This window comes from Sparus aurata, chromosome 8 (genome assembly GCF_900880675.1).
Source record: "Sparus aurata chromosome 8, fSpaAur1.1, whole genome shotgun sequence".
Classification (NCBI taxonomy): Eukaryota; Metazoa; Chordata; class Actinopteri; order Spariformes; family Sparidae; genus Sparus; species Sparus aurata.
In genome coordinates, this window is record NC_044194.1 from 29,616,679 (window position 1) to 29,639,302 (window position 22,624).

At 41.9% G+C, this 22,624-nt stretch overlaps 2 protein-coding genes across 3 annotated transcripts in view; both read right to left on the reverse strand.

The window, feature by feature from the left end:
* hipk3a (homeodomain interacting protein kinase 3a) overlaps nucleotides 1–11,966 on the reverse strand; it is a 29,481-nt gene extending 17,515 nt beyond the window's left edge. For both annotated transcript variants that reach the window (XM_030425234.1, XM_030425233.1), the window contains exons 1-4: nucleotides 11,594–11,966; nucleotides 7,017–8,026; nucleotides 6,706–6,897; nucleotides 6,428–6,609 (exon numbers count right to left, since the gene is read on the reverse strand). In XM_030425234.1, coding sequence (XP_030281094.1) covers nucleotides 6,428–6,609; nucleotides 6,706–6,897; nucleotides 7,017–8,024 — 1,382 coding nt within the window. In that variant the 5' untranslated portion in view covers nucleotides 8,025–8,026; nucleotides 11,594–11,966. The remainder of the gene's footprint in view (nucleotides 1–6,427; nucleotides 6,610–6,705; nucleotides 6,898–7,016; nucleotides 8,027–11,593) is intronic.
* A 2,276-nt stretch (nucleotides 11,967–14,242) lies between these two features.
* tcp11l1 (t-complex 11, testis-specific-like 1) lies at nucleotides 14,243–22,275 on the reverse strand. The gene is made up of 10 exons (XM_030426647.1): nucleotides 21,783–22,275; nucleotides 21,318–21,458; nucleotides 19,554–19,686; nucleotides 19,350–19,470; nucleotides 18,930–19,150; nucleotides 18,537–18,673; nucleotides 17,988–18,166; nucleotides 17,664–17,845; nucleotides 17,309–17,481; nucleotides 14,243–17,188 (listed from the first exon to the last, which is right to left on the reverse strand). The coding sequence occupies exons 2-10, from the start codon at nucleotides 21,448–21,450 to the stop codon at nucleotides 16,977–16,979; spliced, it is 1,491 nt and encodes a 496-aa protein (XP_030282507.1). The 5' UTR covers nucleotides 21,451–21,458; nucleotides 21,783–22,275; the 3' UTR covers nucleotides 14,243–16,976.
* Nucleotides 22,276–22,624: the final 349 nt, after the last annotated feature.

The window sequence follows — 22,624 nt, forward strand, 5'->3', positions numbered from 1 at the left end:
GTTTAAAGTGAAAAGGAGCCGCGACAAAAAGTTTTACAGCCTTCTTTTGACAGTACTTCTGCTAATTACAGTTTTAAGCTTGATGTATAGATGTTACTGCATAGCATTTTGGAATTCCATGCACGGGGTTAAAGGGGACACACAGAAATAAACCTAAAATAGAGGTGGTGTATGCATTTTTGCCTACGGTTATACAGCCAGCCTGATAAATGCTGTAGCAATGGCCCCAGCTTTCCAGAGCCATAACAGCTGATCACATAACACACGTATAACACACACGCATTCACACACACCCATAAGTGTTTGGCAGCCAGACCAGGTTCCAGAACTAACTAGTCACACTAGAGAGCAGCAGTTAGGACAAGAACAAACACTGCAGATGACTGTATTGCAGTACACCGCTACTGTGTTCAGAGAACTGGGATAACACACTTCAGGTACACCTACAGTATATCAGTGTGTTAACAGTGATGAGATAGGACTCAGTACAGGATACATGAACCCAGTGCTTTAACACGGGTAGACAAAGCTCATCCATGATTACATTTCAAGCATACCTCACTGCATTACTAAGGCTTAATGTGAGGGACAACAGATCAAGTTACATGTCAGTGAACACGATGTGCAGCTACCAGAAGAATACAGACTGAAAGCAAAGATCACCTGAAAAACATCTCTAGAATATCAAACGTGATAACTTTCTCTTCCATTTTCAAAATGCTTGTACCAAGTCCTTTCTTGGTAAAGGATGGAAACGGAAAATTAAAAGTCTCTTTTAATACAGCTGCTCTTTAAGACTAATAAACTCATCTTTGATTTTATTTTGGAAAAAAGAAAGGTTTTCAATGACTTAACCTTCCACCCATCTAATACTTCCATGAAAATGTTGCCGTTAACCCAGAGAAATGGGTGGGGATGCGCCAAAAGGCAGAAGTCAAAGAAAATTAAGAACATAAATAAAATACAGGCCACAAGAACATAGAACACTGAACTATGACTGTAAGGTAACTTCACAAGCTTTTAATGCAATAAGAGTTGTTCCAGTACCAATACCAGTATCGCAGGTATTGGCGAGTATGTGAGTCTATGCACCAATCCGATTTCCCAAATTTAGAAATGAGACCCTGCTACTTCCCAGGTAGCTCCATTGGCTCTGCTTAACGTTACACACCAGATATCAATTCTTCTTCGCTGCTCTAACCACACAAGTTAGTTGAATGGCAGTCATTCTCTGAATGGGTTTGTTCTGTTTTACAAAGGGTTTAACCTGAGCCAAGCCATACAAAAACAATAGCAATCATATTACATCCATACAGGGTTAGCAGTCTACAAAAAAAAAAAAAAAAAAAAAAAAAAATACGGACTAGTTTTGGATTGGTACCTCCGTATTGGCCGATACCCAAAGTCCAGGTATTGGAAATCAGTATAGGGAAGGAAAAAATGGTATTGGAACATCTCTATAGACCATCAGGCTCAATCAAAGACAATTATGAAGATTACAAATGCGATACCACAATTCAGCCGAAATCAAAAGGAAAAATAAGAGCAGACCAAATACAGCATGTCTTAACTGCCTATAAGGAAGAGAGGAGGGAGAGAGGAGGGTGATGGAAAGCTGTGCTTCCTTGCGTTAACTGTGGCTCTAGACAACATCAGCAACTACTCTTTCTGGGGTCCATATGAAGACCATAAATAAGCTGCTTGAATACAAGCATGAACACATGCACAAATATAGAAAGAGCTTTATTAGAAAAAGAAAAAGAGAAAAACTCACAGGCTAAACAGGGATATGAGTATCAGCACACACTGTAATTATTTCTTTGATATAAAAAAAGAGCCCGCAGGTAAGAAGAGGGGATTTAGCAACAGGTTTACACAAATACAGCACTCAATGTGACTGATCATGTATAATTCATAATGCACTATATACACAAGTCCTAGCAGCAGGTATCGGGCATGTGTGGCTTCCCACCAGAACAATCTAGGACAGACAACATGAAACTACACACACTGCTTAACTGCTACATGTCTTTCCACTGTGTAACATCCCAAACCAATATCAAGTCCCCTGCCATGTCAAAACCACTCTTCTTCTAGCATGGAAACTGTAGAGTGAAACTGACATTGTGAGCCAGTCAGCAAAACTCAAACATATGCTTCTTATCAAGAAGGCCCGGGGCTACTTGTCAGGGCCTACTGAGGATTAGACTGTCCAAGAAGAAATCAGCAAAGCCATACATCTGAAATCCACATCAAATACTTGACAACAACATCTACCATTTCAATGCAACTAGGTGCCAAGGTAATACAACACCTGTGTGACAAAGGAATCACACCTAGGTGAAGGAAGCCAAGCACAACCTGACCAAATCTGAAAGGCATGCTAAGATGATAGCTAGCTTTCCTTCCACCTGATCTGCTCTTAGCTGAATAATTCACATAGCCCAGTGATCCATTTTCATTGTGGGAGGTTGTTTTACGTCACCAGCACCCACAGGACACAACAGTCACCTCACCAGGCCCTGCTGTGTCATGCTACCATGGCAACAGCACATTAGAGCATGACAAGCACTGGAAAGCTTCTGCCAGAGACTTCTATCTGCAGAGTTATGCTCATAAAATTCACAAAACTCAATAGATTTTCCCCTCAAACACAAAAAACTATCCAGATGACTAAGTGAGAAAGAAAGCTGTACCCATTTGCTGAAAGTGAATTAAAAACACCAAGGGCCGACTGGAGCATAAGGTATAATCCTTGCCTGACTGTGGACTTGAAAGGTCCATTGAGAGAGTGACAAATTAGACCCAAAGTTGATGAAGAAGATTGTTGACCATCTCAGTTTTTCTTTACAGAATATGAGGGGCGCGTCTTTTAGAGAATCTGTTGAAAGATATAATTAATGGCTGTATAAAACCAGATTAAATTTGAATAAGCATTTACTTTAAGGCAAAAGGGATGATTTGGTGATCAAAACACCACTCTACAATGACATATACACAAGTCCAAAACAAATGCTATGTGAACTCAAAATGTCATACTGCTGCCAAAAACCAATCATTTCACTGAACGACAGCCTAAAATACACCAGAGTAACCACAAACTAAGCTACTAATCTAAGACAGTGGCATGCTATTGTATAAAGATGGATCTCGGGCAAATAGCACTAATAGAACCGCACGCTGCCCTCCCAACTCCTCCGGGTCAACAACAAATAACTGAAACTATAAGCCGTTTTATATTGAAGTATATGAGTCCAGGTTTAGATGTACAACACTGACAGAGACTATGGGTCAGTAGTGGGTCTAACGCACAGCTTTATCAGCATTAATGTCAGTAACGACAATGTCAGTAATATATGTCATACATCGATGCTTGTTATAAGCCAGGGTTAAAGGACAAATCTGCTTTTTTAAATAAGGCCATATTTTTCTATATAAAAAAGATGTGCAGGATGGTAAACAAACCTTTACCAGCATCAAAAAACATTAATAACTTGGACTACTGTGGTTAGTGTTTGTCTGAGTATTACAGCTTGTGCCTTAAGTGAGTGTTAAAACGACCTCAACTTCACTGCCACTTTTGGGCTTTCTTTTTTTTGTCTTGACTTTTGCATCAAAGTCACACTGCTGGCAATGCTACAACCTATGGTTCTGGAAAATCCAGGGAAAACCCCAGAGCTGTAAAAAACCTCCTCCTACCCAATGTGGTGAGGCTAGAATTTCTTCACAGCTTCACTGTGGTAACAATACAGTACAGCCATTATGCAACATGAAGACTACAGATGAGGAAACACTATGTCCTGAAAACCACCCTGCTGATAACATACACACGGACGCCACTCTGGGGTTCAAATTACATAATCAACAAATACATATGAAAAATAGTACAGAGCAGTGCAGAACTGTGGGGTGACATTTCCATATGAATACAAGTATTAACCTAAGCTAACATACAGGCGTTGCACGGATGCAAAAAGTAGCTTGAAGTGCGTATGCATTACCAGCTGTCGTCCTGGCTGAACCAACTCACACAGACGCACAGAAATATACAGTAGAAAGGAGATAGAAGACAGAAAGGAACCGCTGCTGTACCATTGTAATCCAAAAAGTTATTGTGTCTGCACTTGTTGAATTACCTTTCCCCCCGTTGGCCTGCTGGTTTTTGGAGATTGGCACAAAAAGGATGCTTTGCAAAGAGCAAAGTAATCAAAAAAATGTATTGAAACAGTTGCACAATGCTGGTGCTCAGAGCAAAATATGGCCAGATGTTACACTTCACAAGCTTTCCTGTAATTTCATCTTTGTGGCTCCAGCAAGTTTAGTTAACAATCCAGACACACCACTTTTTCCGTCGTCAGAGAGCCTCTTTATCTGAACTGAGTTATTGTGAAGCATGTTGGAGTACATTGTGTAACCTACATGATTTACCCAGTGTTGAAGCTGTTGCATGGACTAGGGCACACATAAGAACACACCCAGGCACACACAGGAATGTCTGAATGTTTTTTCCTGGATCTAAATGTGGGTTTTAACATACCACATTCTTCCCTGGCCTTCTGTGTCCTGGGTGACCTCCCTAAAATTCACTGCCAGCCCATTTTAACTGAACTATGATCTCAGCAATGCTGCCACTGCTTAAAGACAAAAAACATACAAGCACACATGAACGCACATTCGTACACACTTAACCAGTTCAACTGCAGAGCAAACCCTTAATGTTATGCAACCGCTCCACTCTCCCTCGTGTGTGAGGGGGGGCCAAGGAAGTGGCTTGCTTTCACAAAAACAGAGACGTTGCAGGGCTAATGCTAGCTAATGCTAGTCCTCTGAGGTTTGTCATTTTACATTTAGTCTATAGAAGTTTGCTTCGAAATAAGAGGCCCACACTTAACTGTCCCGAATTATACACCCTTGATTAAATCATAGTTGAAATAACTGAGAAAATGTTGTGTTCCTTACAAGGCAAGAATATGATTGCATGGAGTGGATTGGAGGGTGTGTGCAGTGCATTAGCTGCAGACATACCCAGTATCTCAGGAGCATTTGTCATAGATTGTGCAATGTTTAAAGAGTTTGTAATAGTTTACCCAACCTGATCTACCTTGCCAAAACTTGCTTAAGTGAGGTGTCAGTGAATGAAAATTCCAGCCAACAAGTCATCCAGTGGTTACTGAAGGAGAAATATTTTGTCTTGGAACCGCTGTGGACATCAAGTCCACATAAGTCGTCAACAATTTACAGTGCATTTTAAATGAATAAAATGGGTTTTTATCTTTCAAAGATGTTATACTTGGTATCTTTATTGTTTTTAACTACAGCAGGTCCTAACTAAACTGTGTGGTGTAATGTGAGCATACATCTTAATAACAAGGTTCTTTTGCACAAAGTTTTTTAAAGTTCACAATCCTTGCCGCGTTTCATAGGCACATTCACCCTCTCACCCAAGCCTACAAGACATGCCAAGTATTTCATGACGCTGTTCCTCATATAAACATCTCAGTTCCTCTGCATGTTACGCAAGAGCAGCAGAGTTTAGGGCGTGACGCGCTGGACACAGATCAGACATACATTCACTCAAGCATGTTCCAAACGTGCTACAGTGCAGGAAAGAATGAGGGGCCAGGAAAAATAGAAAGACAGCAGGCCAAGAGGACAGAAAGTTTAAAGAAAGAAACCAGGAAAGCTGTGCATGTCATGGAGCTCCCTCTGAGAGTGTGCAGGTTAATACAGAGCATTATAGAGCAAGTCGTTGCAAGACTTTGCTACGACTTGTGGGAAACAAACAGACACACACATAAACAACTATTACCCATTGGGACTTAGTCAACTAACTATGTAGCAAATAATGATAACAAACGACTTGACATTTGACTTAATGAAATGTCTGAACTTCCTTAAAAAAAATACCCTGCGGACATCTTTTCTGAACATTTTGTACTATTTCGAAGGGACAGAGTTTCTTCTGAGGTGTGAAACTTTCGTCTTTTGACTTTTTTGGTTTCTCTCATTACTAACCAGACTAGGAGTATAAACGAAATACATTTCACTTTCACCTACAGGGAATTTCCTGTTTCAATAGTGTAATGTGACAAATGGCTTCAGTCCAAGAGTTTCAGAACAACATTTGGCCCAAAACACTTTACTTAACCCCGGATCAATTAACATTAAATTTCCTGATCACAACAAATTCTTTTTTTTTTTTTTTTGGGGGGGGTGGGGGGGTGGGGGGGGTGGGGGGGGGTGTTTACAAACAGCTTTGAGAAGACGCAGAGCATAACACTAACAAAACAAGTGTTTAAAAGTGAGAATAGGACAGTGAAGTTAAACTTCACCCACTGCAAGGTAACTCCCTTGCAGTACTTTCAATGTGTATGCAAGCAGAATTCACCCTAAGGTTAAGACATTTCTATAAGTTTTTTTAATTCACCTGTAGTATCTGGACTGCAGGTAAGTGGAGCAAACAGCCTTGGAGACATGGCTGGCTGAACCAAAGTCAATGACTTTGACTCTGTAGGGCTGTCTGGTGGGATCCACCAGCATGATGTTCTCTGGCTTCAAGTCAGCATGGATCAAACCCAGAGACTTCAGCTTCTTTAAGGCTGTTGCAACCTGCAAAGAATTACAGAAATAAAAAAAATATTGATATTCTGGGCCCAAAATTGGAAGTGGCCATTGTCCAGCCTCAAACATCAGACATTAATTTACCTGCTGCAGAATAGGCCTGATGATTTTGAGTGGCAGTGGACTGAATTTATTCTGTTTGAGGAAGTCGTAGAGGTTTTGCTCCAACATCTCAAACACAAGGCAGGTGTGGCTGCGGTGCTGAAAGCACTCCAGAGCACGCACCACATTGTGCTCATCTGCATTCTCGCTACTCAGCCGTGCCAGGATCTCCACCTGGGAGTTCAAGAATGGGAAAGATAAGATAGGTGCAGTTAAGAAATGAAACTGTAGCAAATAGTCTTTTTTAGCATCTTGAAAGAAAAAACAAGACAACAAAACACACAAATCCTCACCTCAATCTGTCCCTGGCGTGCATAGGATGGGTGGTTCTTCAGTATTTTGACGGCCACCACTTCATTTGTTCCCCTCTTCCAACATTTCACCACTTGTCCAAACGTGCCACGGCCCAGAAACTCCAATACCTCATAACTGTTCTTTAGAGAGCACAAAACCTCATGTTGAACTAACTGATAGTCACCGTCTCCTGATCCACTTCTGCTCACTGTAGCTCCTGCTGCTGTCTCAGTACTGCCATTATGGCCGGTTTCAGTCCCATCAACCCTGACCCTCATGCCTGTCACCGCCTCAACCCTGTTGTGTTGAGTTGGCAGTGTCCCACCATCCCCTACTCTGAGTGTGTCTGCATTGTTCCCTTTGCTGGTTTGCAACATGGCCACAGGGGGAGGAAGTGAAGGTAGGGCAGATACCTCCTCCACTATCTGCATGGTTCCGACACAGTTGTTGTCCCGCGGATGCTCTCCACCTTCACCTGCTTTCTGTTCACATCTCTGGGTGGCAGCTGTGTCTGCAAGGTTGACGTATCCTCCTCTAGCCTGTATTGTTCTGCTTCTAAATGCTTCCGCCTCTGTTCGGATACAGGCTCTCCTCAGTAGGCCGCAGTCTAAGCCTCCTCCTGGTGGGCTACCAACACTGTTTCTACTCGGACTAAGGGACTCTTCGATCCCAGAAGGAGCTTTTGCTTGTCTCTCCCAGCTCTCCTCTCTCTGTAATTGTGCAGTTGGCAGAGCCCACTCCTCCCTCTCTCCAAGCTGCAGTCCCCTGTGCAGTCTCACCGATTCAGCACCTGTTGAGGATGGGATGACGTTGTTGGGATAGGCAATACCGTAGTTGACTCCGATCACATAGGTCTTGGGAGGGGGGCGGTGCTGGAAGGCTCTGCTGGTGTTATTACTGCGGTGAGCTTCGTCTTTGTGTCTGCTGGTACCACTGCTGCTGCTTCCTAAGGCACTTGTCTGAGCTGAGTGCAGGTGTGATGGGTAGATCAAGACTTGTGAGGCCATACCTAGAGAATAGAGATAAATAAAACAAAAGGAGATTTAGTTGCAGACATAGTTAAATTAACCCAATTAAGTGTTTAACATTAAAGACTTGAATTTAGATAGCCTACAATTTGTGAATACTGAAGCTAGACACTGTTCAAGTCACTTTAGAAAAACTATTGATTATATTTTGGCCACAGAGAGGTGAATTTGTTAATCGTAAACTTCCCACCACCTACCACAAAAGATGGCACTCTAAAAAAAGCCGTCATAAAAGCTGCTAAAGTGAATAAACAGCTAAGCCTCCATGTCACCCTTAGTAGAAAGGGGAAATGGCCTGCTGTAATGGGAGATGGGGGAAGCCCGTTGCATCTCTGGCCTGTCCCTGCACGTTACACTGGAGGGTCAGTTTCACAGAAAGTAGAACCACAGAGCAAGCAATACCCCAAAGGAAATGATATATGATAAGACATGATGAGCATTCTGTAAATCACTGACATACACCTGATGCAACCAATTAATAAACCTTTCTGTCTGGGATGTTACTGAAATATTGTCTTATGTGATCCTTTATACGATCTGCTTCAAGACCTAACGCTGCTCATGGCCTGTTCAATGCTACACTTCATCCGCATAAACTCAGTAACAGTTCATACAGACACAATCAGGCAGGTCCCACTCTATGTCTACGTTTTGTTAGATCTTTCTAGATGATTTTCTGCCTATATTCAAAATATTAGACCATATCTTTACATCTACCTTTAAGTGACTCACATCTGAGTTAACACTGAAAAACACTGCATGGTCAAATTAGACAGCATTATCCATTCCTTGTTTCTCGGTAATGAACTACCCTCTCTAGTCCTTGAGCGATCGACTAGAAGGAAAAAGCACGAGCAATGCATCCAAATTGCAGCACGGATCAATATTAATGCTTGTCTGCTTGCTCAGAACGAGGGCAAAAAAAGAAACCTGTGTCTTCATTGACAAATCAATATTAAAAATATCAATTTGAAACAAACAGGAAGGGGTAATGTTCTGCAGCGCCTGCCAGGGCAACCCAACTTGTCTGACAAGTAAGTAGTTAGCTAACTAGTGTTAGTTGCTGTTTAATTCACTAGATAATAAGCATCAACCTCATAACTGTGACCTGTTCTCAAAGACTCAGTCACAATGACCCACAAATAAATTTCAATATCCGCTAAGCTACAAACATAACTTGCTGGAGAGCAGGATAGCTAGCTCGCTAGCCATATTAGACACAATCTGATACATCTGTTGTTGATGTTAAAAAGTCTTAAAATAATCGTAGCAGAGTAGACCATTGATTCTCACACTATTTGCCTGACTGAAACATTTGTACACACAAATACAGAAATCCGCTGCATTTTCATTAGATTTAAAAATCCACCAATCCGCCTGGTTCTGTTTTATAAATCTTGAACATTATGGAACATGGTGCACATGCACAAGCTTTAAACTCCACTCAGGTAATTATCCATAAATGGAAGAGGAAACACTTTAAACATCAGTTTGCATATTGAAACTTCCCTTTAAGTTTGGATTTTACAAACAAATGAGAAAAGTAAATTATTAGAATTTTTACATGCACATTTGACTTCTATGCCTTGAAGAAATGAAGGGTAAATTTAGCCCTGTCTTTATTCACAAGAAAACCCAGATCTTTACATTTATATTAAAGTTGCTTTCATAAATATCCTCTTTGTGATTCATTTATACCACATGCGAAGAGCTGCCCAAACCAGAGCTTAAAAATCAAAATCAACCCCATGCATTTTTTGAACTAACACATTCAATACAACCTGATCAGAGTCACACACAGCAGACATGTCTGTTTGTGAAGCAAATACCCTCTGCTTTACTACTGACACTAAATGAAGTATCTCTATGTCCATAGTATTGAACAATTTTCAAATCAATTTTGCTATTTGAAACATTACTTTAAAGTTTAGGCTATTTTAACCTTTTTATTTTTTTTAAACCAACATTCCTCTCCTTGCAACAGGTCATGATGACAACATGATAACAGGCAGACAACAGGCGGCGGCCAAGCCTGTCAGCAATACTTCCTGAATATTTCCAAACCGAGACATAGAATTGTGCCTGACTGGGTTTACACTCAGACTCTGGTGATTCCAGTTTTGAGGACACATCACACGTTATACAAACACACTCTTGAAGCTGGTTGTATTAAGTTTTGTTCGACAAGAAAGGCAGGCTGAGTGCCAGTTGCCTTCCCAACTACTGACGCTGTCACACACAGGCTCAGACAAGCAGAGAGGTGTGCCTTTAACTCAACATGACAATACAGTTTAACACACTTCACTTCTTATGACTCGTATTGCTTGTCAGTTTTACCACATACACTGCTGACAAACACCAACACCCACTGTTATTATGACCAAACTTTTCTTTCACCCAAAGAACAACCCAGGTGAAAAAAAAAAAACATTTACACTTAGTCAGAATTATATTAGTCAAAGTGCAAAACTGAGCTAACGACTATTGTATTCACAGGTGAATAAGTTAGTCCTTTTTGTCATAACTTACTGACAGAAAATTATAGGTTGTAATCAAAACCACTTTCCCATTCACCACACACAGCTGCAAGTCTGGTAAGACTGATAATAACTTGATGGTGCAACTGACAAAAGTTAGCAAATGAACCACCGCTATATGGCTGGTGTTGTGCAAATATTTCACGCTGAGTAGGCTTGCCAAGGTGCCATACTCATCAGTTTTTGAGGGACTCTGGCACAGACACAGCTGTGATACTGGCTGCTCTGTCCTCTCACTGCCAAACTAGGTAGCCTGATATCCCGCAGGGCGACACGATCCAAGCCTGAAATGGAGAGCCATGAAACAGCGGTGTGTGTGTGTGTGTGTGTGTGTGTGTATGTATGTGTGAGACAGAGTGTGTGTGTGTGAGTGAGTGAGAGTGTGTGTGTGTGTGTGTGTGTGTGTGTGTGTGTATTTTACTGTTGTTAAGAATGCCAGCTGCACACGCAATTTGTTACTGATCAATCTAGGAGACAGCTAACATATGGGAGGGGTGTGTGTGTGTGCGTGCGTGCGCGCGTGGGGGAAGGGCAACACCAACCTAAACACCTGTTGAAACTTATGCTGCAAGTGACAGGCAGCGAAATACGGCTGCGTTACACTTTGCTATGTAAAGTGGTGAGAACTTCGTTTTACTTACCAAACTGGCCAATTTATACGTACTGTAAGCCAAATATTTCGCGTTTCATTACGTTTTAACAAAAAAAAAACTCAACTCCAATAGTTTTTACACGTTTAAAGGTTGCCTCAACGTCTTACACACAAAATCAAAAAACAAACAAGTGAGTGTTCTCGAATAAGTACCATTCGTCGTTAGCTCCAACTAATTAGCTTTCGCTGCTAGCGTTAACATGTATCTGCCAAAGGAAGCAAACTCGAGTTGGCTAGCTTTACAGTTAGCAAACAAGCTAGCTGTGACTGAGTCCTCCCAACGTCAATATGATAAGACAGACAAACCCAACCGTCACAAACATCACTGACAGCCACTTCAGAAGAATAGGGTGACGTACCTTCAGTAAGACCTGTAAATCATATCACCCAGAGCGTCAAGGAACAGGCTAGCAACGAGGACCCGCACCACAGTCAAATCCTGCAACGATGTAGCTGCTGCTGCTGCCATCTTGTTCAACGACGAGGACCGAGCGACTTTTCACACATTTGAAGCTTTGAAATAACCAAAATAACTAGCTATAACGAACGCCAACTATTGCCCATGATCTCTACGGCCGTCTGAGGTTTCACTAAGCGTTGCTCTTGTCTCTACTCGGGACGAGGATTTCTGTTTCTAAACTTTTGCATGTTAATACGCCGCGTCCCCGACAGAGCTAGCTGCAGGCTGCTAGCTGTTGCTGCTGTTCGGTAGCTTGTTGCTTCTCCGCATGTGTGGAATGTTGGGGAGGGGAGGAGAGAGAGAGAGAGACAGAGAGAGAGAGAGAGAAAGAAAGAGAAAGAGAGAGAGAAAGAGAGAGAGACACACGCACACACACACACACGGAGAGAGAGAGAGAGAGAGAGAGCGAGCCTGTACACTGTCTATAAATGTCACACTGACAGCTGAGTTAAAACATTTGACTTCCGTGATATTTTTACTCCATTACATACATTTAGATGTTATGAATGTGACTTATGGTGTGTATATTGAATAACCTGTTAAACTTCTTTTTAAAAATAATATCTCATATCTATTTACAGAGCTCCTTCCAAACCTGCCTACATATCCCCTATTGTAAAATCGTGAATCATCTTATAAGCACATGGCTGGAGAATCAACCACGCAAAGTGGGCACCTGCCATGTGCCCCATGTTCACTCCCTGTCAGCTGGCTTTGGTAATCTGATCATTGCAAACGCACGGGGTAAGGGAGTCTGCATGAAACACAATATCAACAGGAGAGGGTCCTGCAATATTACCTAATGTGGCTGTCTTTCAGAGGGGCTAGTTCTAAGACCTTTATTTTTCCTAATTTTGTGATGGCATGGTGCATCTCAACAAAGCTGCGTGAACCTGATACCAGGCAGTATAACTCCAGCACCTGTGAACTGTTTATTTCTCTGTCTCTGGTCATATACAAAGCTGTCATGTGTTGCTTGTTTTGTTGACTGTGCCTAATGGAAGCTCAGGAGGCAACAGGGTTCATACATTGTGCATAGCATGTCAGCTGGAAGGTCAATAAAGGCCCATTTACACTTTTTAATCAGACCTATAAATTTTAATGGTCTATCTATCTATGTGTTTATAGTAAATTGTATGTCTTCTCCTGTATAGCTTTTTACTTTTTTATCTTTAAATTGTCCTTCATATTCTTGCATTTTTTAAATATTTTAACTTGGGCCTGTTTTTGGTGTAACAGAGAGGAAGACAAAGGAGACAAAGGGAGATACCCTTGTGCAGGGAATCTGTTTGTTAACTATGCATTTCAACAATAAACACTTGACTTTGGGCTCATTTCACAGATATTGACTGATATTTACGGCTCCCAGGTATTATTAATACTCTTAGAAGTCTGCCATGATTACCTGGTTTTTCCTAAGGTGAAATATAACTTGTGAAAAGTGGCTATTCCATTAACAAATACACAAATTTATAGCCATACATGCGCCCTGGAACCATGCGCTGTCCCCAGACCTCACAGCTGCAGCTCACGCCAATAACCACTAAATTAAAGCTTCCTAGAATACTGCTGTCCATTATTAAATCCTATTATGTCATCAAATGCCGGTGAAGCTGGGGGCCCCGCCACTAAACAGAATTTGACAAATGGGGCCAAATGTCAGCCTTGTTAAGGGAAGAACACACATCACCAAAGACTGCACAGTTGAACTGGGCTGGTTGTGCATGATTTCAAGCAAGTGTCTAAGAGGACACAGTTGCCACAGATCCTCAGACTCAAGCAAACATGTCAGTAGAACAACAGACCATATTGTAATGTGAGACTGTTCCTCATTCTCATTGCATATGCTGTTTTCCTCATCCTGTCTCATCGCATTGTTTCTTAATGCTCTAATTGTAAAATGGTTCTTGTAACAGACATGCTCAAACACATCAGACATTTAACAGTCAAACCATCATCTATGCAATGCTACTTCCTCCAATAAAACTCAGTAATTTCAACATTTTGGTCAGACTAAGGGCTGCTATGCAATCAGGGCACACAAATAACTCCAGCCAGCCAGTGATGTCAGCCAAAAAACTTAGTGATTTATCAACTGGCTGGTAAATTATACCATTATTATAATAATGATAAAACTCTGTTTTAATATTATATATTGGAGTTCTGGCTCCACCTAGTGTCTCATACTTAAACTATATACAGGCAGATCATTTGCTGAAGATAATTATGATGCGTCATCACAGTTGTTTTTGAGTTTTAGAGTGTTCTTTGGACTGAGAACCAGCAGTGAAGCTAGAGTACAATGTCAGACTGGTGGTTAGTCACCATTAAATGGCTGGGAATTAACTGGCTGTCACATTTTGTCATTAACATAAAGTGATCTGGTCTTTTATTTAAAAAACAAGAACTGCATTATCCAGTTTCACCCTGCTCTCTAATGTCTCTCAGGCCCAAAAACTCCCATCAGATCCCTCTCTTAGATCTAATGCCACTAACCAACAAAAAGATAAACCAACATGGTGTAGAGAGATGACTAATGACTCTGCTGTGTGGGACGAACAATGCTTTATTTGCATGTTGAATGAACATTTAAGGACAAATATCAGTGTAACTGAAGCGATCAGTTGGTTAACAGGCGTTATTCATTTAGGGACAGGTAAAGTCATTCTGCCATGTCACAACCACTGTCAGTATTCTGTGGAAAGTGGTAAAATATGGATGCAGAGCAAAGTAAATATTCTAAACATCTTTCTATCAGAAATGTTATAAATAAGTGAACATCATTTCAAATAACAAGTAACAATTTAAAGAACAACAGTTAAAGTTGGTCCATAACACCATTCTGGCTTCCCTTCAGTGCACATCGATTTATTCTGGTCATTTTCCTTTGATTTCATATCCTGTTAAATATCTTATAAGAATCGTCCTATGTGTACATACAGTGGATACAAAAAGTCTACATTTCAGATCTCTGAGTTCCCTATGAACCAGTACCAGATTCAGATTCTCTTCAGACTTCAGTCACCAGACCATTTCACGATATGGTTTGTAAAAGCAATGGTTCATACACTTATTTCCCTTTCTTGCTGAGATCTAGATGAAAAGATTTACACCGCTTTAGTACCTAAATGCTAAATATAAAGCTGCATCCATGTGTCTATTAGCTTAGCTTAGCACAAAGACTGGAAGCAGATGGAAACAACTAGCCAGGTCCACTCTTAACAAAAATGCACATTCAAATGGGTTCTCTTCTTATTTTAGTTAAGCCTGCTAGAGACTCTAGTGATGCCAAAGATGATCCACGTTTGATCCAAATACAAGGAATTTTTTTCATCTTCAGCACGTTGCAGGGAAGGCGTACCCAAATATTTTAACGTTAAGTATATCTGACAAGCCTGAATAAGAATCATTTGATATCAAGTCCAAGGAAGAGGAAATTTCACAAGCTGTAACTGTGTAATGGTGAAGATTCTTTGTATCCACTGTAATTCCTAGTAGTTGCAGTTTAAAGTCAGCATGCAATCATCTGTTGTGTTGTCAAGCTATAGAATTACTTAATCGCTTTAGTTAATTGATTCAGTCAGAGTCAGTAGAACTGAGTTTGAACACAAGTCCTGAAAGTCGTTACTCAATACTTTATAGTATTGAAGTATTGTAAGTTCATCACAAATGTCTGAGTTTGGGGAATCAGTCCGAGTCAAAAACTCTTTAGAGTGTTGCATATCTGGTCCCATATTCTCCAGAGCTGAAGCACTTTATTAACATTCAGAATTTGATAAATGATTTCCATCTCTGTTAGTATGTAAAAGAGCTCCATGGGTGTTTTACTCATGAGTTGACAGGAAATGTTAGCAAGGCAGAGACACACACGTTCTGTTGAGGAGATTGGTTTAGGGAATAGTTGACAACCTGGTCACAGAGTTACCAAGGTTATAAGCTACTGCCCTTTCAATCAACTCTTTTGTAAACACAAAGGGTGAACATTTCACTATTTGCTTGGGAGATGCATGTTTCACAAATATAATGTGATTACCATATTAATAGGTATAAATAAATAAATAAATAAATAAATAAAACCAGTAATTTGCATTATTGCAGCTTGTTTTGCCATTACATCAAGCTGCGTGGAGGGGGAATTAATATGTCTGTGTATTACTGTATCAGAGGTGCTGCTGATCAAAATCAAATGATGCATTACTGATTCAGCTAGTTGCCATCACGCGTTCCCAAGACATTTCTCCTTTCATTGAATGTGCCTGCATGTCTCTGTCTGAGCACCATCTCCTGGCAACTTGAGACATCTCTGGAGCTCTCGTACATATGGCAGAGATGAGAGACATTTATTAGGTTAAGATCATCATACAATACTTCTAGGCCTAAACACAGGACCAAATATGAGCCAATCTGAGAACTTTTGGCCATTTAAAGACTGATTACCTACTGAGACACATTTCTATCTGTTAAGCTATACTGTATGATGCCATAAGTTTTTTGTAAAAAGAAATGTTTATATCTTGCAAAGGATGATAACCATAACAATAAGGCCTCATCCAGACCAAATCAGGCACTGCGATGAGTGCAGGGTTGTGTGGCATTGTGGTAGAGTATAATTGTTTGGTCAATGAACTCTGCCTGGATTGTGCCCGGTATCTGGCTCCCAGCTGGGGAGTAACATATCTTCCAGCGAGTCTTACTCCATCAGCAACAAGTGGAGAGTATTCTCCTCACCCGATGGTGCAGTCTCCTTGTAGCCCTGCGTTGTCTGGGGCACCAATGAACAAAACAGAAAACAGGAGCAATTTGGCGGAAACATTGGAGGAAACATTTTTAAAAAATATAGACTAACATATTCTTCAACCTCCTGTCTAAATGACACTATTGGTGTCAGCCTTAATGCACTACCCATGCTCAAAATGAACGGACAGATTGGTGTTTCTGCCCCAATACCTAATTTGGTAAGACTGAGGTCTAAATATAGTTTACTATGGGGTTTGAAACATATCGAATGAGCACAACTTAATGTGAGATGGCTACAGTGAGGTCACACTTAGGAGGCCTGAGGTTTTCTCAAATAAGCAACACTGTGAGTTAATACAGCTGGGATGTTAGCCAGTGTTTTGTGATTATGCCTGCATAAGGTGCATACTCTAGCTGGCTCTATCTGCTGAATACAGATCAGCCTCCTTAACTCCTTTCTCTAAATCTTGACCGTTACTAGTGGGGGGAAATGGTTAAACTACGGACCACTCTCTCCACACCACCCTAACTCCACATTTCAGTGTTTACGGGCTCTCCCCTCCTGCCAGTATTTTATTGAGAATCTTTTGGTAGAACGGGGAGAAGACAAGCTTGTTGAAGTTAACGAGACGACTGAAGCGAACAGCGAGCTCCTTCAGCTCCTTGCCGACTGGAGCCAGACCCCCTGGGAGAGCAGGGGGGGTCTTATGTTGACTGGACTCCAGGGAAGCCAGGAAGTAGCTCTGAACCCGAGAGTCTGAGCGGAGAGGAGCGGAGAGGAGATTTGTTACCGCGAAATAAATCTGTACATAAAACATACAGTAAACCACACACTGTTGGCTGTGCTGTAAGTCACCATGTGTTTCGCTGTTCTTACCCATCAGCTTGCGGACTGTGTTGTCTGGCTGGATGGTAGCTGAGATTTGTCCCATCAGAGTGCTCTTTCTGTCGGCTGAAAATGGAGAGTAGCCGTGTTGGCCTAGACACTGACTCAGCTCAACACACAGTTTCTCCCCTATGGTCGCTAAGGCCTCCTGTGCACTAAAAGACCTTTGAAGAGACAAAGAAGGATGCATTTAAGTAAAGCAAAATAACTTGTCTTCAATCACTCATTCCTGCCAGTCAGTGAGCGTGGTCTGAAACATAATGGATTGAAAGGTACCCCTCATTAACTAGCAATGCTATCCACTGTAATTTCATGTATGCGTGATGATCGAAGTACTGGTACTCACGGTGTGTGCATGTCTGCAAGCATGACACTGACAGTGTTTTTAAGAGTTTCCATCAGCCCTGGCAGGCCTGAGATAGCCTCTCCTGTGGTAGTGTAGACGACGAGAAGCACAGAGGAGAGCAGAACTAACCGCTCGGTCTCCTGCTGCATCTCCTGGAACCGAACCTGGTCCATCAACACTGTCTATGGAGAGGAGAATAAAAAGGAGTAGAGTTAATGATGGTAGAAACCGACACAAGAGAACCACGAGAGACATAATGCATAAAGAAAGATATTTAACTAGCAGAGAGACACAATGAGAGGCTACAGGATCGACAGCATTTACCTCTGGGAAGGGGTCTGAGGCGTGGTCCCACCTCAAAAGGCGTAGATAGGCATGATTATGGACATTAAGGGGAAGGAGTGAGGGAGGGTCAGATGAGGCAGCACTAGAACCATCAGGTCCAGCCTCTCTCAGGCATCTCACTGCATCCTCAAGCCACTTCTCAGTGTAGTCTAAGGCATCTAAAGGAGAACAGATCGATTGCTTTTTTCAGCTTTCCCTTGATACAGCCGATCCTCAATCAGTGTCAAAACAAACCTTCAAGTAGGACATTCCATCAATTATGTATTACATCAGTCATCAGAAGATATTTTTGTGTTAAGTAAGGAAAAAAAGGGACACAGTTCTACTTTTTCAGATGATTCTCCAAAACAAGTCAAAGCAGCTAAACTTCTCAATTGAAGCATGCATGTGACATGTGGTCTGCAATGCATTCCACCCTAAACTGTTTGGCATGTAGTTTTCAATCCAGCTACACATGCCAGTCCAATATGTATTGTTTTAGCATAAATAATTCATAATTTATGGTATGGTTATAGAGTGTTTGCCTACTTGGTTGTTTCTCCAGGAACTCCTGGAACTTGCTTCTCTCATACTCAACCGATTGCTGCATGAGATGAGGCCTGATGCTGCTGACGGCGAAGTTAGCCATGTCCACCTTCATCAGGTCCAAGACAGAGAATATCGCCCTGAGAGGGAGGGAGGACCCAAGAAGATAGAGCGAAACAGAATACATTGTAGAGGTTCGGAATCCATATCTTCTTATTCACTTTTATTGAAACTGGAGATCTACTCATCTCATGACTTCCTCCATGTTAACATCACTCCAGAGCAAGTTGACTTGTGCACTATAATGCACTGTAATGAAATTACACAATCTAAAAATAAACTACGACCTGGAACATGCTGAACTAATAATAGTCTGTCTCTGGTCTCTTCGCTTACTTGAGCAGAGGCACAATATCGGTGTTCTCTTTTAGCTTATTGATGTCCTTGTCTCTGCAGGGGGCGCACAGCGAGCCCATCATCCCGACGATGAACTGGGACAGTTCACTAATGTCAAGAGTTCCCTTCTCAGCCTGCTGCTGGATGAGAGGCAGGTCGAGAACCTCGTCAATACGGGCGCGCAAACGGCCTTGGCCAGGCAGCAAGAAGGACAGCAGTGTCTGTATGAACAGCGAAGGAGAGGGTGATTGAAGGCAGACGAGAAAGGTAAGACAAAATGATTGCGACAGAGAGATATTGTAATCCATATATGAAAAAGCATCCACGACTTTTGAATAATACAAAAAGACCTCCATTTTGCAGAGCTATGGAGTCATCTGGTCCAGTCTATTTCCTGAATAAAATAAAAACTCTGCTCACCTCTTTGATCTCAGCCAGCAGTTTGATGGCATGTCCGTATGTCGGCGGATCCTCCTTCAACTGATCTTCCAAACAATCCCAGAATGCTTTGTGCATTATCTCCTTCACTCTGCGCTCCAAACTGTACAGGGGAACACAAGGAACTTTTACTTCTACAACGAGAAAAAACTCACTCAAAGGACGATGATCTGATGAATCTCCTACCTCCCCTCAGGAAGCTCTGCAGGTTTGACTTGAAAAGCATGGTTCACCAGTATTTCATGTGCCAAAGCCATGTTGGTGACTCCTTTAGCTGTCTCCATCAGCTCCTCCACAGAGACAAACCTGGGAGGGCTGGCTGTGAGGGAAGAAAATACAAGATTAAAAATGATTCACTCCCACAAAATTAAACATCGGAGCATATATTACACCAACAGCAACCAACCAAAAACAAACATGAGTTATAACACTGCCAACAAACTGCATTTGAACCAACTTGCCCATGGATTTAGTGTGACTGTAGAGAAAGCAGGCACACCAAGGGTTGCCCCTGAAGAATAATAATTTAAAGCTATGAGCATGAACAAGTGTCATGTCTTCATCTGTCAATTGCAGCGATGTGCACTTCCAATATTTGGAAGACGTGATTAAACTGACATTGAGAACAATCAGATCGTGTAGCATTTTTCTAAATCAGAACCGACAATGCTAAATTTGGGCATAGTTGTGTATGGCACTGCTCCCAACTGAATCTATTCAACCGGTTTCTGGCTTGCTGGTAGTGCTGTACAGTATTTCAATATTGTGTCATAAGTGACTATATTGACTTGGATTTTAATATATCCTTACATCATGAAATGACATAAATGTTGTCTTTCCTGGTTTAAAAGGCTGCATGACAGTTAAGTGATGTGATTTTCTGAACCTCCACGATTGTTCAACTTGTTCTTATACTACAGTTACTGTTCAGTAAGTTCCACATTACTGATGATTATCTATAAACCATCTCCTTGTGTTAATATTTTGTGAAAGTACCAACAGTCACCCCTCCAATATTGTCTCAATATGGATCTCAACGTGTTTGTTAAGAAAAATATTGGGACATTTGATTTTGTCGGCCATTTATGATGTGCTTTTTAGGAGATTTCAAACTATTGAGATACATAACATTTTGTAGGATTGTTTTTATATTAATTTAGTATTCAAGGAGCCAGAGGGTGTGCCACAGTACTGTATGTGCTTTGTCTGCTAAACATCTTATACACCATGCACTAGAGAAGGGACAATATAAGGTTTTAAATGCGGATCGAGATTAAAAAAACAAACACTCATGATAAATTCAAAAAATCCTAAGCCTTTCAGCATGGCAGAATGTTGGCTTGACCATTGCATCCCCCACAAAAAAATGTTAAAGAAGCTCTTTTGTTGAGTTAAAGAACTGAGACAGGCGAGCACTACAGACAGGAAGCGTTTACTTGCCAGCCCCCGAAGGAACAAGCTTGTGAGGCTGGTATTTTCCCCTTATGCTTCTCCACCTCCAAACAAAAGCTGTGTTGTTTGTGTTCACATCCAAGTCCACGCTTGTGCTAATAAAGAATTCCCGAGGAGAGACTGAGGAATTAAGCTGGCGGTTATAGTCTTTGAGAGGGAGCAGATTAGATCCCAGCTGGAGACAAGAGCTTGGCCACTAGCTTGGAATGATTAAGTTTCTGTTTAGCCAGGATGCTGGTCACCTTGACAACATGTCTATGAGCAGATATTCATGAAGCAGGCTTTTTCCTTTCTCACTGCTGACACACAAACACTTAGAGGTTTATGCATCCCAGAAAACAGAGCTTGGCAAGGGGGAAAAAGCACCAGGATCACACTGAGCAGTGGCACTCATCAAACAGTATTCCTGCCCCTTTGTACATGATACCTAAGGAAATGTTGCTGCCTCCTGTCAATAGATACAGAATCGTCCCTATTTTTTTTGTCCCTGTGTCTCACCTTGAAGAGTGTTCCCTCTGTGCGGGCTCGGAGTATTTGCCCGGACCCTCTTCCTCACCGTCTGCTCTGGGGCATCCTGCGCCCTCTCCTCCTTCGACTCCTTGTCTCCTCCACCCTCTGCCTCTTTTGGCATGCTGATGTCTGCAAGATAACAGATGCTGTTGGAAGCTTGAAGTTGCAACCTGAACTTCTTGCGAATGCTCAAAGTCAGTAAAAGGCGCAGTGATTTGTGTAGCTATACGTGCAGTACTGCTACATCTGTGCTGGTAATGTGGGATTTCATGTTTCAATGCAAGCAGAAGGAGAGACGCAGGTGTTTTTGTTGTGGTCTACAGATGATGACATCACCGACATTGGGTGGGAGGGGGAGGGGGGCGAGGAGGTGATAACGACGGATGTAAACAGAACAAAGCCTCATTGTACCGTGTCTGTCCTCACAGTCCAGCCTGTGGTGATGTTACTAACCTTTTAGTCGGCAGCACGGAGGACAGAAACGGGTCTGACGTGAAGCTCAACTTATCTGACGTTAGCTTTAGTCAGCGCGAACACGACTGTCAACAACAACAAAGGAGCCAGCTACTCCTTCAGAACCTGGGCCATGGCGGCGGTATCACTGTTACAAATGTATTCACAACTTCACCGCTGCCGGATACCGTCTTCAACAGGAGGAAGCCTCTGTTTCACCGCAGAAAACTGGAGCTTATTAACGTCGTAACCCTCCTCTGATGGGCTGCCGCTAGTCGAGCGGCTCTTCCTGTATTGGGTGGGGCTAACGTGACGTGACAGCCAAGCCCTCCGCGCGCCGCGCACACGCATTTGTTGGGGTCCAACAACAGAAGGTGGTAGAAATCCTCTGCGATCTCTCCGAGTAATATTAGCCTACTGCCATTCTTCATCTGCTCTGGTAGCTTATACGTGTCTACACTACTAGATTTACAGCAAACAGTCTCACTCTACATCATAGTTACGTGACTCAGCAACACACAGTATGGCAGCTGACCGCGTGGCGGCGCTATAACCGCAACGACAGTCCAGATAACTTATGCCATCACACCAGAGTGCCAGACACACATTTACTTCCCCCATATTCCTTCTCATCAGCATTTTGAGTCACTTATGATTCTATAGTCCCTAAATTCAGAGATGGTTTGAACCAAACAAGTGCAAAGTTACCAGAATGTAGACATTTTCAATTGACTTAACTTTAACTGATCATGTGTTTTGGTGCAGTTTACAAAAGCTCTAAAGCAGGTGTTACACCCCTGAAACGGGAGAAATAATCACAACAGTGATAAAGCGTCTTATCT

Excerpts from the sequence above, each read along its gene's own strand:
- tcp11l1 (XM_030426647.1), bottom strand. The coding sequence starts at position 21,450 with ATGCCAAAAGAGGCAGAGGGTGGAGGAGACAAGGAGTCGAAGGAGGAG. Across the intron at positions 19,151-19,349 it reads TGCTGGCTGAGATCAAAGAG|ACACTGCTGTCCTTCTTGCT; the intron begins GTGAGCAGAGTT and ends CTGTTCATACAG. Across the intron at positions 17,482-17,663 it reads CTTGCAGACATGCACACACC|GTCTTTTAGTGCACAGGAGG; the intron begins GTGAGTACCAGT and ends GTCTCTTCAAAG.